The 27220-nt window shown below is 38.8% G+C and overlaps 1 protein-coding gene across 3 annotated transcripts in view; it reads right to left on the bottom strand.

Annotated features, from left to right (window-relative positions):
• The window catches only part of TBCEL (tubulin folding cofactor E like), a 66485-nt gene extending 39645 nt beyond the window's left edge, over positions 1–26840 (bottom strand). The window contains exons 1-4 of one of the 3 annotated variants that reach the window (XM_057490549.1): positions 26654–26824; positions 17281–17489; positions 5049–5198; positions 3287–3426 (exon numbers count right to left, since the gene is read on the bottom strand). In XM_057490549.1, the coding sequence (XP_057346532.1) occupies positions 3287–3426; positions 5049–5181 (273 nt within the window). In that variant the 5' untranslated portion in view covers positions 5182–5198; positions 17281–17489; positions 26654–26824. Of the gene's footprint in view, positions 1–3286; positions 3427–5048; positions 5199–17280; positions 17490–26653 lie in introns of all 3 variants that reach the window. The other 2 variants (XM_036887622.2, XM_036887621.2) reach the window with 2 other exon arrangements.
• Between the last annotated feature and the right edge of the window lie 380 nt (positions 26841–27220).

The raw sequence follows: 27220 nt of genomic DNA, 5'->3' as shown, positions 1-27220 counted from the left end.
CAAAGGCTGACAAACATTTAGTGACTTTCTAGGTCAGTGTATTGACTTTTTTTTTTTGAATCAAAAAATAAAAAGGACTCGCCCACTGCACTGGGATATGTGCAAGCACGTGGGGATAAGCGGACATCACCTTTTAGGTCTCCACAATTCTGTGACTTGATAGGAGACCCTGTACTCTGACTTCTAAAAAGGAGGAAACCAAAGTTGTAAGAAAAATGGGGAAAGTTCTATAAGATAACAATCTGTAAATTTATACCGAACCTATTCTCTACCTCACCTGAGTGGTGAATTCCTCCCTCCCCTCACCTACTTGGTTTAATTTCTTTTATAGAATGGTTTTGATAAGGAAAGGAGCAAAAAGGAGATACCTTGGGAAAGGTCAGACAAAAATCTACTTAGTCAAAACTTCGAGTCAAAAGCTAAAAATTGCACTTTATTTTACACATAGATGCCCAATTTTAGAATGACGGAGACAAATGTTTGCCTCCCCCAAAAGTATTATACTTCCCACTCATATTTATCTTAGTCTCTGGATATACAGCAGCCAATAGTTTAAACTATAAAAGAAGTTACTCATAACATTAGCAACATTCAAAACAAAAAAAAGGCCAAACTGTATTATTTTGTTCCACATTGTTATATCAAATACTGGCTGAAGTAAACCTAGTTAGTGGCTAGGGACAAAATGATCTCTTTGGTAATCAGATATATGGGCTGTAATGGGATTGAAATGTAATGTCTTAAAACTGTGGCCTATGAAGCATTTGTAACCTGGCAAAGAGTTTAATCAATCCTAAAAATCAGTATCTTTTGCTGTCAGTATTTCTCCCATCTCTCTGTGCTCTGACATATATTCTACAAGACTGGGATCAACAAAGGACAAAATATAAATGATAAAAACAAAAATAAACTGGAAAATGGAAATCTGAAGCGTAACAACAACAAAGGTTTATGTGAACACAGGCTGTGGAGCACACACAGGACACACAAACTGCACTCTACTCTGGCTGTATGTATCAACGCAGCCTGAAAAATATTTGGTGTAGACCCTTGTCTAAGCAGAGAAAAGGCTGAATTACCGAATTACCTAGTGTAAACTCTGTGTTTGGATCCATCTTAAGAAAGTAACCATGTCACTAGTAAACTGTTGCTGCCAGTTAGCAAAAGCTTATGTATGGGGTCAAAGCATAGGTCAAAGCACAAAACCTTTGTGAAATTTTATTTCCCAAAGAAACAAATTGAGGAGAATCAGCCTGTGACCACAGGAGCTGCAATGACGCAGAGGAAGACTTGGTTTGCCTTGTTGCCGTGCAGGTCAAAAAATTCTCACCAGAGGTTCAACAGTAGGATTACTGGGGGACTGTGGAGAAAGTGGATGAACAAGGTGTTCTCTTTGCATCTGTGCAGTGTGGTTAGAACAGACATGCCAAATAAGCGTTTCAAAGGACCAAGAAGGCACAGACTGAAACTTGTTGAACAATGAACTATCCCAGTTGAATACATAAGTAAATCAATGAATTAATACATATACAGAGACTGTTTCCTGAACAACCCATTACACATGCATACAGTAACAAGTCACTTAGAAATCAAGAGGCATGTAGTTCAATGAATTTTGGTAAACATCCTAATAAAAATAGGAAATATAACCAGGAGCACAATTACCAGATTAAACAAGATTATGAAATGGACAAATATAAGAAAAACTGAAGGAAACTAGGTTATATAGATTTCTCTTAAACCAAAAAGCTGTCTTAGAATTTGAAAAGCATCTAATACCTACAAAGTACCTTTAACAATTAATTTTATCAGCAACCCTGTCTTATGGATGAGCAAACTAAAGCACTAAAGAATTAAGAGACTTTCTTAAGATGAGAGGAAAAGTTGGAGCACATGGTCTTGATCAATCCTTACGATATCATCATTTATTTATTAATGCATTCAACCAACATTTGAATACATTGTATGCTGGGCACTGATGATAAAAAAAGACAAAAATCTCCAATTTGAATAAGCTCATAGTCTGGTAGGAAAACTGTCAAGTAAGCAAGTGATTACATTGTGATAAATCCTTTCAGCGCAGCCTGACACAGGTGCTAGAGTAATCTGACTGCCTGAGTGAGGGCCAGAGAAAGTTTCACAGAGGAATAGCAACCTGGGCCAAGTCTTGAAAGATACATAGGAAGTAGCAGGGTAGATAAGAGGAGGAACAGTACAGTACATTCAGAATGAATAAAAGTAAGGAAGATGTTCATGTCAAGAGTTTATCATGAGCTGTGTGAAAGGGCCTGTGGCTAAAGATGGAGATAAAGCTCTAGAAATAGCAAAGGGCTACATGATGGAGGGCCACACTTAAGAGAGCTCCGACCTTAGTTTCTAGGCAGTGAAAAGCAACTAAAAGATTTCAAGCAGGAGAGTGTCAAAACCATATTTCATTTTATTAAAAAAGTGTCTGGCATGTTCATGTAATAGTACATTAATGATAGCAAAATAAAAAAATAAAATAAAATCATACATTTAAAAAAAAAAGAGTCTAGCAGAACTGTAGAAAACAGCTCAGAGGAAGAATAAAATCAGAGGCAGGAAAATCCATTAGGAAGCTTTTCCAATGGTCCAAGCAAGAGTAAGAGCCTACATTAAGGCAGGAGAATGAATCAAGTAGGAAGAACAATTTTTCCCTTGTCTTAAGGGTAGCTCCTATCAGGTAATGTTATAATCAGGTAGGAATGTTATATATAATAGTACGAGAGAATGTTATTACAGTTTTACTTGTGTACTTGGTTTAGAGTTACTCTGAGGTCAAAAGACATAAGTTATGTCAAACTACCAAAGTAACTTAAAAATGTAAGGTAAAGTTCTAAAATATTTTTGGAATTTGAAATAAATTTCAGTAACAAGAACAAATATTGGTATAACTTGGTTTCAAGCTCAAGCAATTTTGTCAATTTATACTAATAAATGTGAAGTAGTAGAGAATAAGAATAGGATGTGTCCACCAGTGAAACAGTAGAAAATTTTACACATTGTTAAGAGTCTAAACCTCTGTAGTCTTATTAACTTCTTGATGCCTGGAATAAAGTTCCTCAGTGCTTCTCACATTAATGAAAAACAAATCAGCAATAACAAAGTTAATAAATAGAACAAGTGAAGCAGTCAGTTATTTATCATGAGACATAGAGACAATAAGAAATCACAAGTGAGAATCAAGAACTGAGTAGACTATGTAATAATATAAACAATAATACAATGGTTATTGCTACATTTTACCAAAAGGCAGTACATTTACCTCATGCCAGTCTTTCAGTTTGTTGTCAGAAAGATCTAGTTCCGACACATGAGCACAGAAGGCGGCGATTTCTTTTTCATCTCCTGCACATGTTATTCCACAGCTGTTCAACACCAGGACACTTGGGAGGTTGAGGCGATCTGAGTCATGGGGGAAACAAAACTTTCTGAATAGCCCAATTCTTGTCTACACACATTCAACCTCCAGGAATCAAAATCATGACATTACAGAAGGAGATGGAAAATACAGGATATGATGGGACCCAGGGGTACAGAGTTCTAAACTGGAATTAGGAGGAGATTAGAAGTACTGGACTAATATCACCAAAAAAGGCCTTAGGCTGTATGTCTAACAGGACTGTTTATGTCAACTACCAACAACAGAGCTATCATCCATGCCATCATCTTAACCATCCAGACACCAGAGCCATGTTATTCTTGTCTGGACTACCACAAGCTTCTTATTGGCCTCAATTTTCTTTTTTAAATTTAGTTCAAAAGTATCATTCTGGATAGCTCCTTTCCCTCTGTCTGTTGTGTATTTTCACCTTCTGCTGCCTTTGAAAATGATCTCACACCACTAGATGGCCCATTTGCTAAAACACTGTGTTCTTCAGTTCGTATCATTCAAGAAATCCTTCTCACTTAAGTGGATCCATTTGAAACCCTGTATCTCCTTCTTGCATACTTGTTCATGAATCATTCCCATTTCATATCCATGTACCATATATCCCTTATGAAAAGTTAGCCTTCTTAAAAAATGTAATTATAATGGCAGAAAGTGTAGCAGAGTCTTAACTATTCAGTGAATCTCGTCAAACTGGGGTAAACTACTGCCTTGTTCGAAAATACATGTTATCAATAAAACCACTATTACTATCTCTAATAAAAAGGATAACCATGAGAATTCAACCACTCTTCCCTATTTGGTATAAAACAAGGACTCACAAAGGTACTATTTTATTAATGGAGGCCTCAAATTATATGATTTTTCAGTATCAAATTTCTCAGAACGAGAAAGATCCTGAAAAAAAAAAATGACCAAGTAAAAAGTATACTTCTTCCTGCCATCCCAGTTTATATGGAGTGGCAGTTGTATTGAGAAATAACAAACACTCAGTAACCTTTGGACACAGGAACTAAAACACTGTTTAATATTCAACTACCTCCAAGAACTATTAATTACATCAAGCTAAAATGCAAGCAAAAAATACACCTGGCCCCTTTCTAGTTGGAGATTTGCTCACATCAAACCCCTCTCCTAGAATTTTGTCTCCTCTAGTCTACAGTCTTAAAGGGGTAGTTCAAGTCTCATAGCTTTAAACCCTTTCCTGATCATACTAATTAACTCTCTTCTCAATTTCTTTTCCAATCACTATGCCATTTATTTGACTCAACATAGACTTGTATTATATCTTTGTAATGCGAATGTCTTATAATCCAACAGGCTGTAAGGTCACAGAGGACACAGGCCAGTCTTGTCCTATCTTGCACACTCCAAGTTCCTTGAAAGAATACATCTTTGAAATATTATCACTCAAATATTGTTCTTGCCCTATCAGTGTCACTAAAATGCCTTTTGGCTAATATGGAAGAAAACAAGTCTTTCGGGTTTTCAAAAAGCTGAAAACGTAGCAAGGGAGAAACAACTTGACTCATTCAAAATAAAAGAAGTCTTCTGCAAACAAGGCAGTATATGGTTTAATGTCCTATGTAAGCTCCTGAAAATAAATGAATAAATGTGTAGGTCCCATCTTTCTTACCTTTCATAGGAGAGCCCTGAGGTGTGGCTGGAACATGGACCCCCATCCCAGGACCACGGCGATAAGGAAAGTTTTCAGGACTGTATTTTTCACATAATACTTGCATAAAACTCCTCCCACTAGGTTGATCCATCTTCTTTCCCTAAAATCCTACAAGAAACCAAGAAATCATTAAAATTACTTACTCATACATGAAATATTGAGAACCAATTATTTCTAAGGCATTAGGCTAAGGCACTGCAGACATGTTAAGACATGGACACTGTCCCCAAGAATTTGTACTGTGCTGAGACCATTTGATTTAGGGAAGCTACATATGGAGAGAAATAGCAGCAATACAATTCAGCACATGACAACTGCAGTGCAGATTAACAGTGCTACTGGGCGGTCATTCCAAGCCGAGGGTAACAGGACGACTTCTGGTGGGGGCACAGGGTTCATGTGTAATAGGAAAAAGGACTAAAAAGGAAGGTGTGGGCTAGTCATCAGACTGAAGAGTTTGGATGAATCCTTTGACATTTATCCCTCAAAACCGATTCTCCTCTTCTTCCACAGTAAGACAGTTTTTTAACTATGCTCATAGTTACTTCTACATAGGAATGAATATATGATTAAGTTCTAGTTTGGAGGTTAGAAATAAAGGAAGTATTCTATGGCAGCTTCTGGGAATCATCCTTAAAGCATGACCAGAGTGTGCTCTGCCCTCCTTCTCTGTCTCTTCCTCAAGTCTACTGCCTAGAAAACAGATGCCACCCTGCACTGCACGCCCTAAGACAGGTGCAGTGTAGAGATGAACGGGATCCGGGTACTTGAGGACTTCATGAAACTGGGCTGCCATACTGGTACTGGGTTGCATATCTCAGGAAATTTCAGTGAAAGATAAATAAACCACTGTTCTTTTCCATTTTCCAGTCACTTACAAATGGACTTCTAACTAATTCAGAATGTCCTTTCTTTTGGTTTTGAGTTTGGGTGGAGTCTTCAGTTATCTAACCTCAGCTAGGGATCCAAATATGGTAACTCCAGCATTCTTTCAGTACCTGTGCATGGGTTAAATCAGGTTAGAGTAAACAACATGCTAACTCCTGACCAGCCTGCTAACACATTATCTTGTGTGGGGTGGCCTAGGATCTGTATTAAACATAAATCAAAATAGAGGCAACTAATTGACCTCTGTAGTTGCAACTATCAGATATCAAGCTTTTTACTAAAATAATCAGGAAAAGGAAGATAAATGGTACTCAAAGAAGAAGGGATGTCATGAAAAAGGTTTACCAATGAGCAAGTACAATGGTATATATGAGTAACCCTAAGAGACCCAACAGAAAACAGTATAGGAGTATCTAAACAGGAAGTTCAGAGGACATCGTGTGTGCTGCATTAAGAGGCTGAAGTTCATTCTGTAGGAAACTTGAAGAAACCAGAAGGTTTCAAGAAAGGGAATAAAACAACAATCAAATTCTTTTGAAAACTCACCATAGGCAGGGAGAAGTACAAAATACAATGCAAGAATACAGAAGCAAGATGATGAGGGCCCGAGGTGAAACAGCAGCAGTACAGATAGGAAGCAGTGGCAGATTCAAGATCAGTCTGGAAAGCAAGCTTTGCAGGAATTACGGGAGCTGAGGGGAAGGCAGAGTCAAGGCTGACCCCTGGTTTCCAGTATGGGTGACCAGGTGACTTGTGATGCCATTAAGTAAGAAGAAAATATGAAGAGACCTCGTTGGAAGGGGAAAACGATGAATTCCATTTTAGACATGTTCAATCTGAAGCATCTGTGGGATATCGAGGCAAGCAGTCTGAAATTGGGTGAGAAATGGGAGCTAGAGGTGAAGATTTGTACATTAGCAGAATATGGGAAATATTATGAGGAAGAACAGGAGGACAACAGAACTCTCAGGGACTGGTATCTAAGGGACAGGCAGAGGAAGCAGAGTCAGAAAGGAAGAGAAAAGGAACAACCAGAGAGTAGGGTGTACAGTCAACATTTTGAGAAGTTTTGATGAGAAAGGGAGGAAAAAGATAGGATGACAAACTGGGCAGGAACATGAGGGAGTAGGGAATTGGTGCAACTGGCAAGACGTTTTCTCTTAAACTAGGAGAGCCCTGAATATGGTTAAAGACTATGGAGAAGCAGCAAGTAGAGCTGAAGAGGTTGAAAATGAATACTGATGCGTGGTCCTGGAGGAAACTAGCAGGAATGAACATGAAAAACTTCTCAGAAGGCTGTCTGATACCTAAGATAATGCCTCAAATTGTTTACTATTAGCGGCGGCATAGTTATTACTTCACTATGTTACTACATTGGTTTACTTTTGCTTATACTAGTGTAATTATACTGAATGTTAGGTATTCTCCTGTGTTTGTCCTAACCCCACCATTATATTATAAAGGGGCAGAGCCATGTCATTCTGTTTCTTCAGCATTGAGTCATAGCCTCTGGCACAGTACGTGGTAAGGGCTCGATAGATGTTGCTGAGTACTAAAATCACTAGCCTCCCAGTGTGCTGAGAAGAAAGAGCAGAGAATTCAGGATTGGAAGTAGGTGCAAGCTGCACTCTGTTCTACAACTTAATAGTTTTGTACCATCAGGCAAGACACTGTATTTTTCTGGTACTTAAAAGTCTTCATCTATAAAATATTAATACTATACTACTTGGATTTCAGGGTTGCTGTAGTGCTCTCAACTACACAAATGCACTAATGGGATTACAGGGCTGTTGTAAAGCTCTAACGTATACAAGTGTTATTAATTATAGGAGGAAATTATAGTATGGTAAAAAGCACATGACATAGAAAATAGGCTTTGTCATTTACTAGCTGGGTTAAACATAAGCCAGTTGCCTAACCTCTCTTTACTTTTCTTACCTATGGTTGGGCTAAAATTTTCCTCTCAGATTTGTAGTAATAATTTGAAAAAGGCATGAATATAAAAACGATCCTTAAACTTGGCCCACATTCTAGAGTACTACCGGCACCATATCTCTACCAGATTCTGCAAAGTTAATTCACAAATGCTTAGAACACAGAGCAGATGCTCACTGAGCACATGGCCATCTACTGAGCATAAGTTTTATCCATACAGTTTACGAAAGTTTAGACCATGGACTACAGTTCATGATGAGTGTATCACAAGTCACCTTGAAAACAGAGGGCAGCCCTCTGTCAAGATCCTTATTTGTGAGCTTAAGGAGAGACTTTTTAGTACAAGACAGTTCGTTCGTTCCTTCTATCCACACAGAGCGTAAGTGTCTGTGCTCTTCTCTACCCGAGCATGGACTGTGCCAGAACTGAATTGTGTGTGTTCAGCTGGGACTTCAGGAACTTTCAGGTAGAAAGTTCTTTTTCAATGTAAACTCATCACCAAGAGCAGAGAACACAGAGCAGGTGCTGGGCCACTAGCAACAGGCACCACAGTTCTTACCAAAGACCTGTCTCAAGCAGAATGCAACAGAATTCTTTGAAATGTTTAACAAAAAGTGAAGAAGTTACATTGCCATCTTCTATACAACAGTGGTTCAAAAGAATAAGAAGCGAGCGGAGAGGGTGCTGAGCTGTCATCATCAAAGTAATTGTCACCAGGTTCAAATAGCATCTTTTAACTAGAAGCTTCAGAACCACCTCAACTCAAACCTCTTCAAGGGTGATAATCTTATACATAGTTTAAATGTAGACAAACTGAGGAATGGTAAGTTTGGAGACATTTTCAAGTTAAAATAAGGGATAGGAAGCAAGCAGCCATGGGAACTTAGAAAGTTACTACTCATAGCCCCACACTAACAACGCTTCCAGATAGTCTGGGATTTTTAAATATTTTTCTTCTTTTTATTCTAAAGACATAAAAGCAGTGCCAGGCGCCTTCACTGGTTATTTTCCAGGATACTCTATTGGAACAGCTTTCCAGGAATGCAGAGAGTGTGCACATCAATACATGGGTTTTGAATTAGAACATTAAGATTGCAAGATGGATCAGTAACATAAATCTACCCAAAATCTGTTGGGGTGGTTTGAGGAGGAGCAGTAGGTGGGAAAGGAAAACTGAAAACCAAACAGATTGAAAAATGAGGAAATACAGGATGGAAAAAGATCTTTAACAGGAGTCTTATAAAAGGTTTTTTGGGGGGTGGAGGGCTAATCTATGACTTTCTGGAGAAGAACAGGTGTCAAATTACGTCTGACTACCTCTACAGTTGGTAGAGATTTATGCATTTATAAAAGTGTTGTGAACTGGTGCTTAACGCCGGGGAGCCAGGACTCTTAGGTGATGTTGCTTGGTTCTATTACCAAGCCAAAGAGCACGCATGTGAAAATCTAACTCCTTTGTGCCTCCAACCTTGACCATAGCATGCTCTTGTGAAGTGAAGACTTTATGGTAGAGTACCGTACTTCATACAGTTTGAATACGAACAGCCTCACTCACAACGTCCAAAAAATACAAATACTACCTCACAGAATCCCAAAATGTACATTTTACATCTTATAATAGATTTATCTGCTTATATATGCAAGACAATATGCTACAGACTAGAGAGAATACATGATATCCTCCAGGAGGAAGACATAGAAATTAGTACCCATGGTCGACTCGAGAGGAAATGAGGAATAGGGTGGGAAGAAGATTTGCATCTCACTCTCCACCCATCTGAATGAACACCTGAACTCACCAGACACATACATCATCTTTTTAGTCCCATCCATATCTTTTCAAAATGTAGAACATTTTAAGATGATATATCTGGGAATGACTTAATAATCGGTCAAATGGCTTTTGAATTCCTCATTATCATCAATTGTCTGTGAAAAAAATTCCAAATTGTACCATGTGGAATATACAATGGTAATACCTTTAAAAGGAACTGGGGAGTGAGAAAGAAAAGAGAAATAAAATGAGAGACCAAATGGAAATAGAGACTTTGGTTAACAGCATTGGGAAAAAAAAGAAAACAGAACAAAACAGCTAAGAGTAGTTATTTGTACATAAATGGGTCTATGTCAAAGGAACTGAAAATTTTAAGCTACTCGAGGGTGTTTCCCTCTTCTCCATTATTTTTATGCTATGAAAACTCTTCCTGGATATTTAGCCTCATCCTAAATAAATGCATAGTTTGAATTACTGTAATTTATTTTTTGAACTGTTGGTCAGTTCCCAGCAATTTACTCTGCAGTAATTGGGGCACTGCAGGATGGGCTTCCGGTGCAGTAGGCACCCCTCTCCCGGCCAGTCTCCACAGTAAGACGGCACTGGAGGTCTGACACTCCCAAACAGCCTTAGACTCTGGCGGGAATCTCAGCCCCCCTAGAGCCACTGTGGTTCCAGTGTCACAATAGTTTGGATGCAGTTTGGGTAATTTGGATGAAATATTGGGATACATTTTATTAACCGATTTCAATTGGCTAGTAAAGAAAGTGACACTGCAGGTCAGTCGTATCTGTTTATCAGAGCAGGGCAAAAAACTACACTTGAAAAGCTAACTGCCAATACTTTGCTACCAAATGTTTGAAAACCACCCGTAGGTTAAACCTTTTGGCCAAAGGATGGGCAACTTGCACCTTCCAATTCCTTTGATCAGATGCCATTTCATTCCAGTCATTCTCCTCCTTTAAGGTGCCTATTTCCTTCATAAGATGATCTGAGAATAAGAATCGCATTACCAAACTTAATAAAAATGGAGACAACAAATATATTTAGTTTTCTCTGCTATCTCTTTTTTGCATTTTATCAAGTGATTCCAGTTAGGCTTATTCACGTACTCATTTATTCATAAAATGTGCACCCTCACAAAGCTTAGTCTCATTTAGGTGCATTCAACAACCAAGAACAGGAAAGTGAATCTGTGCCAAACACTGTGTTAAACATCAAAGAAAGAAAGAATGAATAAAATCCAAACTCTGCCCTCCAGACATCCACAATCTGAAAGGAAATACACAGAGGTAACACATACCTGAAATAAGCCACATGGAAATAGTGAACCCGAACATAAGCAGTGATTAAGTTTGGGCGGTATGATCAAGGAAATAGGGGGTGAATTCTGAGCCATTTTTCAAGATGATGATTAGGTTAATGGGTGGAGAATGGCACTCTAGGCTCAGTAAATAACAGAACATCAACAGGCACAAAACGTGAAACATGGGCTATTAAGAGATATTGTTAAAACATAATATGCATGTGCAGGGAGCAGGGGAAGCAGAGGAGATTGATTGTGGGGTGGATGGTGGTCAGCTCATGATGGACCTTGCTCAAGTTCGACTTTATCTTATAAAGTCAAAATAAGAAAAAGTTTGACAGGTTACTGAATACAATACAAGGATGGGTGTTACTGATCTTTACACAAAATATCAAGAGGTGAAAAATAAGAAATTTTAAATCCCTAAAGGACTGAGCAATTAGGAGTTTGTTCATCGTAGGGGAAGCACTTTCAGTACAGACAAGGGGGTAAAAGCCACAGCATAGGGAGTTAGGGAACTAAATAGTGAAGACAATAAATTGTATAGACCATGACCTTAAAAAGTTTAGATTAAAGTAGAAGAGATGAGATAGTCGATGAAAAAAAAAAACTCCTGCGTTCAGAGAAGAGAGTTGTTATATCTTGTTCTTTTTTAAAAAAAAGACAAAAGAGAAATTGATAGGCTGAGTTTGGGTAGGTGGGTAGAGAAGGTCAATAATAACGAGCGAGTTGAAGGAGGAAAATCTCCTAGACAGCTTCAAAGAATCTCTTAGAATTACTAGTTTTCTCAGTTTTTCCAAGTCTTTTTTTTTTTTTTAAGTCCATTAACTTTTGTTTTGTGGACTCCTAACCTCATCCCCAGGTAGCTCCCTTTTTTCAAAATCCCCACAACCCCAAACTCTGCTGCAGCCTTCGGCATTTTGGGTAGGTGGGACTTCCATTTGTTTTCTTTTTCTCAATCCTCAGCGTAAGTATACCCCAACAAAACACAATTACTCTGGGAAAGTCTATGTATGTGTTATATATTTTTCCCTCTAAGAACGGTTAAATAAATGAATGAATAAAGGTCTAGTAATAAGTTTTCCAAATAATAGCTTTAAAAATACAAGTGATACACACTTTCTAAAAAAATTTCCAATTGAAAATAAGTAACAACCTGCAGCCCCATATAACTTCCATGTGGATGTTGTTTCCCTTTTTATTGGTAAATTAAGCATGTCAATAGTGTAACGAAAAGCCTTTCATATCTGAAGCATATTAAGAGGCACAGCCATAGCAGGAAGCAAGGGTCAACAGATTTAGCAAGTACATTAAGCCTGAGTGTGGACCTTACGTTGTATATTTTTCCAGACCATTTTTTCCATGCTATGTACAGATAGATTTTTATGCAAAATTAAATTACTTTACATACATAGTTAACCTGTCTTTTCACTGAATAGCTCATGAAAAACTATGTCAATAAATACCTATATCTACATAATCATTTTTAAGGTCTGTAGAGTATTCCACTAATAAGCTTTTGTAGCTGCAGTCATAAATGACTGCTATCTGTCCCATAAAAACACTTTAGGGATATTGTCCAAATCAATATTATGAGGCTGGATATTCCATTCTGTATGGCACTTCTAATTTCACTTATCATGAAGTAAGTATTCCTGCAATTCTACCTCAGGTACCTCCCCTGAGCATTATATAATATACCTAAATGGATGCTTTCATGGGATGAAAAGGAAAATAAACTAATTCTCATAAATTTCAGAACTGTTCTGTAGAATTATAGTTTGTCAATTCACAAATTTACTTGAAGCATTCCTTGTGCAAAATTTGAGTGCAGCTGATAAATCCATTATCATAACACACCACACCACCATGATTTCACACCCTACGGACCACCCAATGTCTCAAAGTCTCCTTCTCAACTGTGTACTGAATTACATCCAAGTGCAATGACGTGGCACATAACTCCTCTGGATAGAAGATTTTTTAAAAACCCAACACTGCCAAACGAAATGTGAATTCAGACTCCTGGTCAGGCCTTGAATTTCGTGCTACTAGTAGGGCACTGTTACCCCTCCACTTGTCAAAACACCATGCTTCTCCTAAAGGGTGCCACACACATTAAAATATTTCAACTAAATTATTTATTTCATTAGAGTAGTGACATCAAAGACATCTGAAACTGTGATCTAATGTTATTAGTGAGTACAGCCTCAGAACTGTCTATACTTTCTATTAAAGAACTACAGTGTCCACAAGGCACAGGTAATGTTGGACAGACAAAAGTTTTCTCATCTACAAAAGCACGTTAGCGTGTATCAATGACTTACTCGTAGTCATTCATATGTAAACAAAGCACTTGAGATTTCTGACCCAAATGCACCAGCCCAAGAATTTTACAGTTTTTGATGAGAAAGTATTTGACAGGAAAAAATACTAAGAAAGTACTGCTGTTTAGCCTTAAGTACTTTTTTGTGTGAAAATATTTCGAAGCACTTTTTTCTTGATTTCCAAGGCATCTTACTGTCCAGAAATGTTGGCTTAAATTGTCTCTGTCCCATTGAATTAGGCATTCTGAAATACAGAAAAGCACTTTCCATACACTTTCAGCAATTACAAGAACAACAAAAAACGTTCAACATTTACTATACCCTTTACTTCAATAGCTTCCAAGGAGAGTTCCACTCTTATCCCTGTCCCAACTCCACAAACAAATCAGCATCCACCCCCTATCTTTGTATATAGCCCAGTTTCAATTTGGAAAAATCTCAAGGCTTTAACATCGCACTTACTCAAAATTCAGGAGTAGATACATTTACTCTTGAATCGATGTTCTCCAAATGCCAAGTGTCCCCATGCTGAGATTAACAATCATTTAAAGACTAGTAATTTCCCATAACCACCCTCTGAAACAGACAAGCTGACACTTATCTCTATTCACAGGACACCAAACTGAGCTGACTTGCTCAGGTTTCTGTGGCCCCAACAGCATGCTAAGTCATACTCTTTGTATTCCTAATCTGTTGAGCCATGCGCTCTCTACTAAAAAAGTAGTATTTCATGTTAATAGTATATGGCATCATGCACAAATCATAGTAATACAGCTTATTTATATGAAAACCATGACAGCCAAAATACCTCTTATAACCACATGTAAGTGACTGAACCACAAAACTAAGCAGCAGTATTGACTGCTCTAGTCATGAAACGCAAAAAAATTATTATCAGCTTCTCCCTCCTGCCAAAAAGCAATGAATATTAGTTTCCTGGATAGATTAGTTTTCATCAGAAGAAAATTATATATGCATGCTCTTTCACTGTGAATACACAAGTTTAAGATCATTACTCAGCTGTTTACAGAACAGATTCCCCCATTATCTCTGCTCCTGAAGACCCACAGCAGCTATCAAGTTAAAGCAAGGCCTCATTAGAAACAGTCTACTGGTTCATCACTGCAGACTTCTATAATTTATAAACCATTCTGGCTCATAACCAGTGATTGCCAGAATGTTAAACATCAGCCACACAGAGAGGATGTAAAAGTTTGCAGGTCATTAAAAAAATTCACCAGTCCCTTCCACATTTGGTGCTTGATGGTATGGCCCCACGGGGTATTGCCCAGTGGTGTAAGTGCTGATTCTAGAACCAAATTGCCTGGATATAAATCAGGACTGACTCTGCTGCTGTGTGACTGTGAGCAGGAGGTTACTTTGGTTCTGCCTCCATTTCCTTATTCATAAAAAGGGGCAGTAGCCCTTAACTCCTAGCTCACAGGGCTGCTGAAGAATGAATGGAGATGGTATGAGTAAAAAGTGTTTAGCATATGCTTAGCACATAGAAGGCATTTAATAAACATCAGCTATTGCTGCTTCCTCTCTGCTACCCCCATTAATGCTACCAGCACCAGCCAGTGAACACGGTAGCGTTGGTGCAGAGCTGACTTGCAATTTCTGTTACGCAGATTTTATCTGATTTTTTTTGGTCCCAGGACTATGCCAATTAGTGCCAACTAAAGATTCAGGCAGCAAAAAGTCTGACATTTATAACCGGAGGGTCTTCCCTCTCCTCTCTACTTATCTAAATGTTATGTATCCTTCAACACCCTACTCGGAATATACTTCAGGTATCTCCTGCCATAATGATCTGTTTCCTTAGAGCTGATCTCATGATATCTATTGCTTAAAATATTCAGTGAGCAATTAATCAATCACATATTGGCATGGCATCTTTTCATTTTTGTCCCATATGCCATTATTATTTAACTCATGGATAGTGACGTGATTTTCATGTGTTTATCCCTTATGTCCTTAGACTGTATAGCTCTAGAGGGTAAGAACCACATCATAATGCTTTTTTTGTATCTATCACAGACTGGAACTTTGCACATAATTAATATTCAGTAAATGTATTGATGAGTTTTCTAATCACTTCTGAATGTGCATACCAAATGCATTTTACAAAAGATGAAAAGGTTTATTAATAAACTCTGAGATCAGAGTGCTTATGAACAAAAATGATTCATAGCTACCACTGAAATACGTAATTACATCTACCTCTCCAAAAATAAGAGATGACATGATAGAGCAATGAATCAGTAGCAAAGTCAGAAATACTTGCTACCTAGCACAAGCTAAATTCCTATGCAAAAACTAGAGCCACAGTAGATTTAATACTGAATATATGTTCTTGGTATCCACACTATACATTTCATATGCAAGATAATTTATACTATACTTCAGAACACTAGGCACTGTTTACTAACTAAAGATGAATATATGTGCACTGCTGGTGAGAATGAAAAATGTGCTGTGGTAAATAGCATGGTAGTTCCTCAAAAAATTAAACATAAAATTATCATATGATACAGCAATCCCACTTCTGGAAATCTACCAGAACTGAAAGCAGGGACGTGAATAGATATCTATACACCAGTGTTCATAGCAGCAGCATTCACAATAGCCAAAAGATGGAAATAACCCAAATATTTATGGACAACTGAATGGATAAGCAAAATGTGGTGTACACATACGATGGAATATTATTCAACTTCGAAAAGGAAGGAGATTCTGAAAGCATGCTACATCATAGACGAGCCTTGAAGACATAATGCTAAGTGAAGTAAGCCCAACACAAAAGACAAATACTGTGTAATTCCACTTATACGAGGTATGTAAAGTAGTGTAATTCATAGAGACAGAAAGTAGAATAATGGTTGCCAGGGGCTGGGGGCAACTGGGGAGTGGTGCTTATTGATTGATGGGTAGAGTTTTAGTTTGGGAACATGAAAACATTCTAGAGAAGGATGGTGGTGAGTGTTGTACAACAATGTGAGTGTATATAATGCCATTAAATGCACACTTAAAAATGGTTAAAAGGGTAATTTCACGTTATATGTTTTACCACAATAAAAAATATTTCAAAAACTCACAGAGTGAATAAAATATATGCCATATATTAAAAAAAGATGAACATAGGTCAGGTCCAAAATTTCTGGTTCTCTCGCAGCACTCCTATCAAATTAATGCCAACAATTCACATAAGGATCTTAAATAGTAAGTGAGGGATAAATTAGCCGAGTCTCAATAAATGCATTTGTGGGAGATGTGATTTATGATTTATACAATCTTCATTTGTCTTTTCCTTGGACTCCTTTACTGACGCTCACATGGAGAAATGTCACTAGTGGATGAGGAATTAACAGAGTTAACATTTAAATCACAACCTCCAAAGGGTAATTGCCTTTACAAAACTTACACTGCAAGTCATTAATAGTGCCTATGAGAAAATATGATCCCCATATAAGAGTCACAATAAGGGTTTAATAATTTATACTTGTTTTCAGCAAGTCTAAGATTTACTATTTCAAGATTTACAATTCCTTCCTAAAATTCTTTGCTCATCTATGAACTAAGTAACAGTACAAGAATTATAAATATAATAAAAACAGAGTAGAAGTCTCTTTTTTGAGTTAACGGCATCTGTCAATCAGAATGTAGTATGTGAGTCACTGCATTAAATTATTCTTTTAAAATAGAATGTTATAAAGATATGTGTAACCATGAGAAGGGAAAATGCTAATGTTAATGGTTTCCTGAAAAACTGTCTCTATACCAAGCTTTTATAATACAGTTGTACCTCATTATTCATGAATTCCTTATTTGCAAATTCATTTACTCACTAAAATTTATTTGTAACCCAAAAATCCATACTTGGAGTTATTTTCAGTCATTTGCAACAAAAGATTTTCAGTCATTTGCAACAAAAGTAGAGCAACAAAAAATTTGAGTCACCTGAGGTCCATGTTTCCAGCTGAGATAGAACAAAGTGGCAATCTGCCTTCTTGTTTCAGCCTCAGACTGTAAACAAGTATCCTTTTCACATCTCTTTAGTGCCATGTTTGTCATATTTTTGTGCTTTTTCCTTGATTTCACTGTTGAAAACAGTCCCCAGGTGCACTGAAGTGCTGTCTTGTGTTCCTAAGCACAAGGCAGGGATGAGCCTTATGGAGAAAATACATATTAGATAAGATTTTCTCAGACATGCACTACAGTGTTATTCACTATGAATTCAAAGTTAATGAATCAACAGTATATATTGAGTAAGGTGTTACTAAACAGAAACACATATAAAACAAGATCATGTATCAATCAGTTCACAAAAACAGGCCTAGATTACTATTTCCTCTAGTGGCAATGGTTCCCTATTCACTAATTCAATGTCCATGGCAATTTTACATAAGCACCATGGATGACAAGAATCGACTGTGCTTTGTTAGAGAAAACAACTCTGAGGGGAAAAATAGGTCAATGGAATAGAAAAGAGGGCCTGGGAACAGGCCATTAAATAAAGCAGGAAGTGACATAGAGATCAGTAGGAAAAAGTTAAACTATTCAGTAATGGGTCCCGGGATGAGTGAATATCAATCTGGAAAAAATGAAGTGAATCCTCACCTCCCAATATAGAAAAACTCAACTCCAGATAAAGTGTGAAAGGCAAACTTTATCCCTACGAGAAGAAAATATTTTTTCTAATAGGAGAAGAACTTTAAGATATTAAAGGAAATATTTCATAAAGAAACATAGAGTCAACCCACAAAGGAAAAGTTGGCCAGTAAAATGAATAACTTTTAATCATCAAAAGACATTAAACACATAAAAAGACAAGCCAGAAACTAGAAAAAGATACCGGCAATGCATTAACTCCTAATGGAGGGAATTTCTAAATGCAGTAAGAAAAAGGCAAACAACCCAATAGGAAAATGGAAAGATATGACCAACTATTTACCAGAAGATAAAATCTGAATGACTAATATATATAAAAGATATTCAAGTTCAATTAATATTCAGAAACAAAAACTAAAATGCCAATGAAATGCCATTTAATATAAATTAGCAAAACTTTAAAAACTCTCACAGTACTAAATGCTGGAGAAAATATGAAAGAATAGGAATTATTCCATTGCTAGGGGGAGTACAGACCTTAGAAAACAGAATACAGACCTTAGAAAACAACTCATCACTGGCTTGTGAAACTAAAGATGCACGTACCTTATGATACAATAATTCTACTTCTCAGTGTAAACTCTACAGGAACTTGTACATATGCAGCTGTAGACAAGTGCAAGAATGTCCACAACTGTATTACTTGAAATTACAAAAATTCTGAAGAAAAACCTCTTATATCAAAGAACAGGCAATTGGGTAAATTGCATTATATTCACAAAAGGAAATGCTACTCAGCAATGGAAATTAATAATTTATAGCTCACTGTCACTGCTTCCTCATCAATATGAATGATTTAAAAACAAGAAACTGAAGAAGATACAAATAAATGGAAAGATAGCCTGGACTCACAGTTTGGAAGAACACATACTGTAAAATGTCCATATTACCCAAAGCAATCTACAGATTCAATGTAATACCTGTCAGAATTCCAGTGGTGTACTTCCCAGAACTAGAACAAATAATTCTCAAATTTATATGGAACCATAAAAGATCCCAAACAGTCAAAGCAATCTTGAGAAAAAACAAAGTTGGAGGTATCACATTCCCTGATTTCAAATTATATAACAAAACTACAGTAATCAAAAACAGTATGGTATTGGTGCAAAAACAGACACGCAGATCAGTGGAATAGAACTAAGAGTCCAGAAATAAACCTACACATATGAACAATTAATCTATGATAAGAGCCAAGAACATACAGCAGAGAAAGGACAGTCTCTTCAATAAAAGCTGTTGGAAAAATGGGGCAGCCATGTGCAAAATAATGAAACTAGATCATTATCTTATACCATACACAAAATTAAACTGAAAATGGACTAAAGACTTGAATGTAAGGCATAAAACCATTAAATTACTGAGGGAAGCATAAGTGGTGAGAACTTTGATGTTGGTCTTGGTGACATCTTTGTGAATCTGACTCCAAAGCCAGGACAACAAAAGCAAAAATAAACAAACGGGATGACATCAAACTAAAAGGCTTCTGCAGAGCAAAGGAAACCATCACCAAGATGAAAAGGCAACCTACTCAATAGGAGAAGATATTTGCAAACCAGGTAACTAATAAGGGGCTAATATTCAAAACATGTAAGTAACTCATACAACTCAACAACAAAAAAACAAACAACCCAGTTAATAAATGGGCAGAGGACCTGAAAAGACATTTCTTCAAAGAAGACATGCTGAATGGCCAACATGCACATGAAAAGATGCTCCACATCACTAATTACTAGGGAAAGGAAAATAAAAACCACAATGATTATCACCTAACATGTTAGAATGGCTCTTATTAAAAAGACAAAGAACAACAAGTGTTAGGGAGGATATGGAGAAAAGGGAACCCACATACAGTGTTGGTGGGATTGCAACTGGTGCAGCCACCATGGAAAACAGTATGGAGACTCCAAACAAAATTAAGAATAGAATAACTATATGACCATGGAAAACAGTATGGAGACTCCAAAAAAAATTAAGAATAGAATAACTATATGACCCAGCTATTCCACCTTGCGGAATTTCTCTGAAGAATATGAAAACACTAAAAAAGATAGAAAGATAAAAGCAACTCTATGTTCACTGCAGAATTATTTACAATAGCCAAGATAAAGAGACAACCAATATATGAATGGATTAAAGATGTATATTTATACAATGGAATACTACTCAGCCACAAAGGAATGAAATCTTGCCATTTGTAACAATATGGATGGACCTTAAAGGTATTATGCCAAGTGAAATAAGTTAAAGACAAATACCATATGATTGCACTCATATGTGGAATCTAAAAAAAAAAAAAAAAAGGCTGAACAAAAAAATAAAGCAAAAACAGATGGAGAACAGCCTAGTATTTACCAGAGGGGAAGGAGGTTGGGGGGGGTGGGGGAAGGGGGTCAACTGTACAGCGATGCATGGTTAAGTAGACTCGTGGTGGTGACCACTTTGTGGTGTATATGCATGTCGAATTATAAAGCTGTACACTGAAATTTACATAATTGAAAAAATGTTGAACAGATAAAATAACCAATCACGAGACCATTTATAGTATAATTCAGCTTACACAAAATGTTTAAACATTGAAGATTAATCATCATATTGTTTAGAGTCACATACACATGGTCAAAACTGCGAAAGAAAGAATAAAAACAAAGTCGGAATCGTGTTTTCCTTGGAGGGTGGGATGTGTAAGTAGGAGAGACAGAAGGGGAAACCCGAACTCTTAACTCCCTTCTCCAACCTGCTGCTCCTCCACCAGTTTCCGCCGCTGCAGGAGATATTTTTTTATTTCTCTCTTCCTCTCACACCCCCATGTAACTAAACAGCAAGTCCTATCAACTGGTATCTTTAAACCCCAATCGTGCCCAATTCTTTCCATTTCCATTACTTGACTCTGGCTCAACCCTCCATCATCTTCCCACGGAACTACTGCAGCAGCTCTCCTCCTGCTTTCATGACTAGACAATTCATCCTGTATGAAGCAATCAAGTGATCTTTTCAAAATTTAAGTCAGATCATGTCCTTTATACCCGCCAATAACCTCCCCTCACACTTAGAGCAGAATCTCGTCTCTTTATCAGTCTTCAGGGCTTCATTTCATCTGTACTCTGCTTACCTCTCTAAACTTAACTCCTCCCACCCTTTTCCTAGCCAGCTGGGTTTCAGACAGCGTGGCTTTCTACTTCTCCAACTTGCCAAGCTGATCCCCCCTCTTGAAGCATTCACAAGACTGCCCTTCCCTGGCTTTTGGCTTAGCTGGCTTCATCGCAGCATTTAACCCTCAAATAAACTTAAACACAAATGTCACCTTCTCAATTGCCTGACCACACCATCAAAAACAGCACAACTGACACCCTCGCTTACCCCTTCACTTTTATTCTTACCACCATCTATTAGTGCTTGTTTTAGGTACCTCTCCAAATCAGGGATTTGTCAGTCCAGTTCAGTGTTATATGGAGCAATGCCCAGCACATGGCAACAAGTATTTGTTGGATGAATGAAAAAGTGAATTTTATTTTGAATAAGTACTATGTAATGTCTTCTGGCAGTGAAATGAAAATCAAGTACACCAATGAGGGGTATGACAGAGAAGAGAAACTTTGCAAATCACTGGAAAAGCATTAATCTAAGATGAATGTGAGTTCAAATCATCCTTTTCTCAATAGTACTAGTAAAAGATCACATTCCTAAAGACCGTTAGTGAATTTAAGTGGTTTAAGTTCCACACAGCCACACAGTTGGAGTCTGGGGAAGGGTGTCACCTGTTTAAATCTCGTTGTTAGAAGAGCACTGTGATTAAGAGCATGAGCTTCCGTTCGGCTTGAGTTCAATTATGAATCCGTCCTGGACTTTGACCAAGTTCCTTCCCTTTCACGCCTGCTTTCTCATTTGTAGAATGGAGCTATTAACAGCTACTTCATAGAGTTATTGTTAAAATTAAATAAGGTTTTTAAGGCATCTAGTTGTGCCTGGCATATAGTTAAGTGGTCAGTGAATTGTAGTTATTATTATGAAAGCTCGGCATAGGAAAAGTCCATACAAATGGGAGAGCTTAAACGAGTTAAATACTAACCAAACAACCCCCACCTCTCCCAGAAATGGACTAGTTATATACAATGTCCCAGAAACATATATGCCAGGACCAAATCCATTTCCCTCCAGAAAGACAAACATACACAAAGGTTAATACACAAGTATGGGCAATGCACTTTGATAACACCAAGGGCCACACACAAAACTGTATCTTAAAAGGGAAAGTCACAGAATCCCCTACATGAAAAATAAGGGGGAAGCACTATAAAGGCACAGAAAAGCACAGTGGAAAAACAGTGTGGCTTGTGTGCGGTGTGGGAGGAGGGCTAGAAGATGGAGGAGGGCTGGAAGAAGAATGTGGGCTGCCAGGACCAAAAGGAAAGTGGCTGAGCTCTGTTCCAGAGTTTGCACTTTATTCTTCAGGCAGTGGGGAAATAAAGGGGAAAGACTTTAACACAGAAATTTGATACCAGTCCTTCTAAAGAAGGCAGAACACCTTTACAGCTTTACATACCATATAGGGCCACTACGTTACAATGGAAAATAAATTTTAGGCCTGAATTCTTGAAACATGAGCAATTTGTTTATTAACAAAGACTGACACAGAACCTATTCTCACTTACTTGGATGACCATTGTTGTGATGATGATCATTATATGAAAATAGATAAACATCTATTGTTTACTATGAGCCTTGTACTAGTTGTTTTACAAGTGTTCCCTCATTCAATTCTCACAACACCCTTATGAGTACCACCACGAAGCCCATTTTACAGATCAGAAAACTAAAACAAACGGAAATGATGGTCAAATGGCTAATGAGTGAGACAGGATTCAAATCCCAGCTGCCTGACTCCAAAGCCCTAAAATTAAGCTAATATGAAGTGATACTTCTCAGTTAATCTACATCTTTTGCTCAAAAAATTGTATGTGTGTACTTACTGTAATTCAAACATCATGCTAGGTTAGTGATTCTTCCTAGATTCTGACTCAGTAAGTCTAGAGAGGCATTTTCAGAAATCTGCCATTTTAACCACAAATTCAGTCAATTCTGACTCTCTTCGTCCATGAATTACACTCTAATGAACACTGTGCTGGGTGTTCTAGAGATTCGAGGACATTTGGGCTTCCTGTCCTCTATGAGTTTACAACCTAAAAAGGGTAAAAACAAGGTACACAAATAATACAAAGCAATATAGGAAAAGTAGTAGACAATACAGCCAAGAAATACTTCAAGGAAGAGGAGTCATATGAAATGAAATGAAGAGGAGTAGGATTTCAAGAAGAAAATGAACACATTTCCTACAGACTCTCCAAAATAAGGTTACCCACAAAGGACGTTACAATGAGTAGACAGTTTGGCAAGAATTGAGGATGTACACTGAGGAACAGAAAAATAATGTCAGGAAAAAAGTAGAAGCCGTAGAATGCCCTCGGTGTCCAACCCCTAAACACTATGGGCTTTATTCTCAGTACTGGAACTGGGGAGCTGCTAATCGTTTCTGAGGAGGGAAATGATAAATTACAGCAATATTCCTTGGAAGAGCACCCTCGTGAAGCTATGCAAATCAAGTAGGACAAGAATAACAGACAATGGGAACAGTTAGGCTGTCAGCATCCTAATGTGAAAGAAATAAAAGTCAGAACAGAGTGGTGGAAAAGAAGAAAAAGGGAGCAATGGTAGCTCTTAATGAGTAACTGCATGTGGGGCAAGGCAACAACCACAGCTAAACGATTTCTTCATATCTGAAGCCCAAATTGTTTCACTGTCAGTTTCAGGTTACTTTTAGAACTTTTTCTTCTATAGCTAACTAGGCCCAAAATATATAAAGAGTTCACTTATTTAAAACATAGCCCATGACTAAGAAGTCAGGGAAAGGCCGCTGAGCAGCCAAAATACACGTCACATAGTTTATACACTAAAAAAAAAGCATAGACATGTCACATACACATATATACATACATGTCACACATATGCATCACATACATACTGTTGTATATGTGTGGCACATACATATGTATGTCACATACATACTACATATAAATGAAAGAAGAAAATTCAGGGCTACACCATCTCACTTTGTACACAGAGTTCCAAGAAATGTAAGCATCTCATTTCCAAACTCACAGCAGTTTGGAAGCAAACATTGGAAGGGAAAAGAGCCTGCTATACAGGTGGACATACTTGAGTCTGAGGATCAAGAGAAGAAATAAAAACTATAAAAAAGCAGACACAATCACTCAGGGTGAATTCTCCACAACTGTTCATTGGTACATAGGTACATATGATTCCCAGAAAAATGAAATTAATGAGACTCTTCCTTAATTTTCCAAACACCTGCTGAAAAAACCAAGCTTTTAAACACTCATTAAAGCTAAATATTTTTAAACAAATATTTACCTGATTAAATTTTTAAAGAATGGCTGATACATGCCGATATATCCCCTCTCATCAGTAACTAAGGTAGGGTCAATACATAAAGGTAAGTAAAACATTTTACAACACACAAAGTTTGAAGATGGTAAGAAGGCTTTCATGAGGCATCTACTCAAGAATGTGGTCCCACTGATGAAGTTTAATTTGCGCAAGCAGTTCCTAAAGGCTGTGCCTTTGAAATCCATGTTCCAAATAATATGGACGCATCCTCAACAAAAATTAACACTATTAAACTGGTCTTAAATACATACCCTATAAATTTACCTACTGAAATCAGGCAACATCATTCGACACTCGACATCCTATAACAATAGACCGTGTGACAACTTTCAGAGACTTTAAACACAGCAACACATGAAGGCCTCTCAATTTGCTCACCCACCCTCATTAATATTTAATACAGCAGTCATATAGGGACCTCACCTATTTTATAAACACACAAAAGCATCATTTTCATGGGGGGAATAAAGATATTAAATGGACTCAAAGTTATACTTAAATTTATGAATAAGTTTAAACTACATATTAAAGCCTATATTTTTAACCATGTAGAAAAAATACGCCATCGATTAATTATTAAAGTAATGAGTGTAGATTTCAGTTGAGACTTTTTTTAAATAGCAAAAGAGCAAACAATATGACGCTGTAACATTAAAATAGAATTAACTGTTGTAGGGACAAAAGCAAAGGATAGAGAAAATTAAAGCAAACATTATTTCAAAAATTTCATCAAAAGATCAGGCAATATTAAGATATCAAAGAGTAAGATTATGGTACAAAACACCTGTTAAATATGCTACATGTTATAAACATTTAAAAAATATGTAGTCAACTCAACGTGGCCGGTTTGCCTCCACCCCCACCCGACCTACCTCCTTATCATCACCCTCACTCTCTAGAAGCAACATGAGGACACTAATTAAAGCCAAAGAAATGTGGCTTCTGCTGTTTTTCAAATTGCAAATTGTGTCCCAAAAATCAATTTAGTAGATTTCGGCAAGCATTTTTTTAATGAAAGAGAACGGAATTGTTTAATGAGTAAAAACTACTTCATGAAACGTTTCATTCATGTACTATGTACAAGATCATGATGTGAACGTACTTCTTACTATGGGGCATGTTAAAAAAAAAGCTTGAAAGCTCTTACCCTCTAGATCTAGGTCTACTGCCTCAGGATTTAAAAGTTAAATGTTTTCATTAGCCCTCAGCATCTACATATAACCTCTTTGCTCAAGATGGACTCTCGGAAATCAATTTAAGAGCTCAGGGCAGCATAAAAAGAACTGGGGCATGCCTCAGCTAAGCCTGTATTTGGACCCGAAAGCACTGCTCACGTCCCCAAACAACAACCCTTGGCGGTTCCTACAAGCTCCTTGTAGCTTAGCAACCTCCAGAGCAGAGCTCCGCCTTCCTCCGCTGACTGCAAACAGTTCAACTCTTCCATCAACTTTCCTAACTACAACTTCTGGAATAACTGTTTCCCAAACGAAGACAGCATTAAATCTGCCCGCTTCACGCATTCCCAGAATGTCTTCAAAGGATAGGACCCTGAACTCTGTACTCCCCACTCCCACAGAGAATGAAGCTTCACACAGATCCTTACACTCCCCCCTCCCAAGACCAAGTACCCTCCCTCCAGGCCCTCTCTCACTCCAGACCCCCCATTCTCGGCGTTTCCCAGCTTGGGAGCAAAAGATTCTCCCAAAAGCCCCTATGAAACTACCGCATTCCTTTCTCGGCGCCCGGAAGGTGCGGGCCTCCCGTCGCAGGGGCTTGGGAAGGACTGCCGGCTCCCGGCCCTACCGAACCTCCCTGGGGACAGGTCGTAGCCGCCTTTTATTTTGCACAGACGAGTTTCCTATTTCCCCAGCGGCTGCACACTCTGCACCTCCTGCCAGCCAGGGGCACCCTCCCCTCCCCCACGCCCTGGGGCGCAGCCAGAAGCGGATTCCCCCTGGAACTCAGGATCCCCGCACGCTCCCCGCGGCCGGTCCGGGCTCCCCCTCAAGCCCGCGCCCTTCCACCCCACTCCTCGGCCCGGCCGGGCCCCATCCTCCCCCGGGCCCGGGTAGGTGGCCCGGCCCTCCCCTCCTCCCAGGCAGCTCTTCCCGCGTTTCCTCGCACCGCGCCCGGCAGGGACGGCCCTCCGCGCCTCGGGCCTCGGAAGCCGGCGAGGACGGCGGTCCCGGGCCACACTCACCCCTCAGCCCTGGCGGCGGGGGAGCTGCTGCGGCGGCTCCGCGGGCTGCGCCTCTCCTCCCCGCTCCCGGCCACCGCCTTCGCCACCGCTCGGCCTCCGGCCTCGTCCCGGCCGGGCCCCGACCGGTCCGCTTCACCTCGTAACCCGCTCGGGCCTCCGGCACCTGGAGTCCTGCATTGACCCGGAAATGCCTTCGCGGCCCAACAACAACACGTGACCCTGCCGCACGTGTCACGTCCGCTGCGTGAACGGGAGGGGCGCCGGAGGAGCGGGTCCACCCGAACTCAGCTCCGGTTGCCATGGCGACGGGGGGATGTCCGTGCAGGGCTGGTCGCCGCTAGACACCCACTTCGTCTGCTCTCTTGCCGGTCTTGATGGGACGTCCTAGGCGCGAAGGAGGAGTACAGACGGTCACATCAGAGCGAGCCGGGCAAGGCCGCCCCCGGCCTGGCAGGCTGCTGCCTTACGGAACGGAGCACTGGGTTGACTCTTTCCAGACTCACCTGGAATCTTGTCCAGGCTCCGCCACTAATTTGCTGTGTGACCCTGTTCACTCACTTCCTGTCT

The sequence above is a fragment of the Manis pentadactyla genome, chromosome 13 (genome assembly GCF_030020395.1).
Source record: "Manis pentadactyla isolate mManPen7 chromosome 13, mManPen7.hap1, whole genome shotgun sequence".
In the NCBI taxonomy this organism is placed as follows: domain Eukaryota; kingdom Metazoa; phylum Chordata; class Mammalia; order Pholidota; family Manidae; genus Manis; species Manis pentadactyla.
Note: the sequence above shows the minus strand (reverse complement) of the source record. Positions and strands in the feature narration are given on the sequence as shown.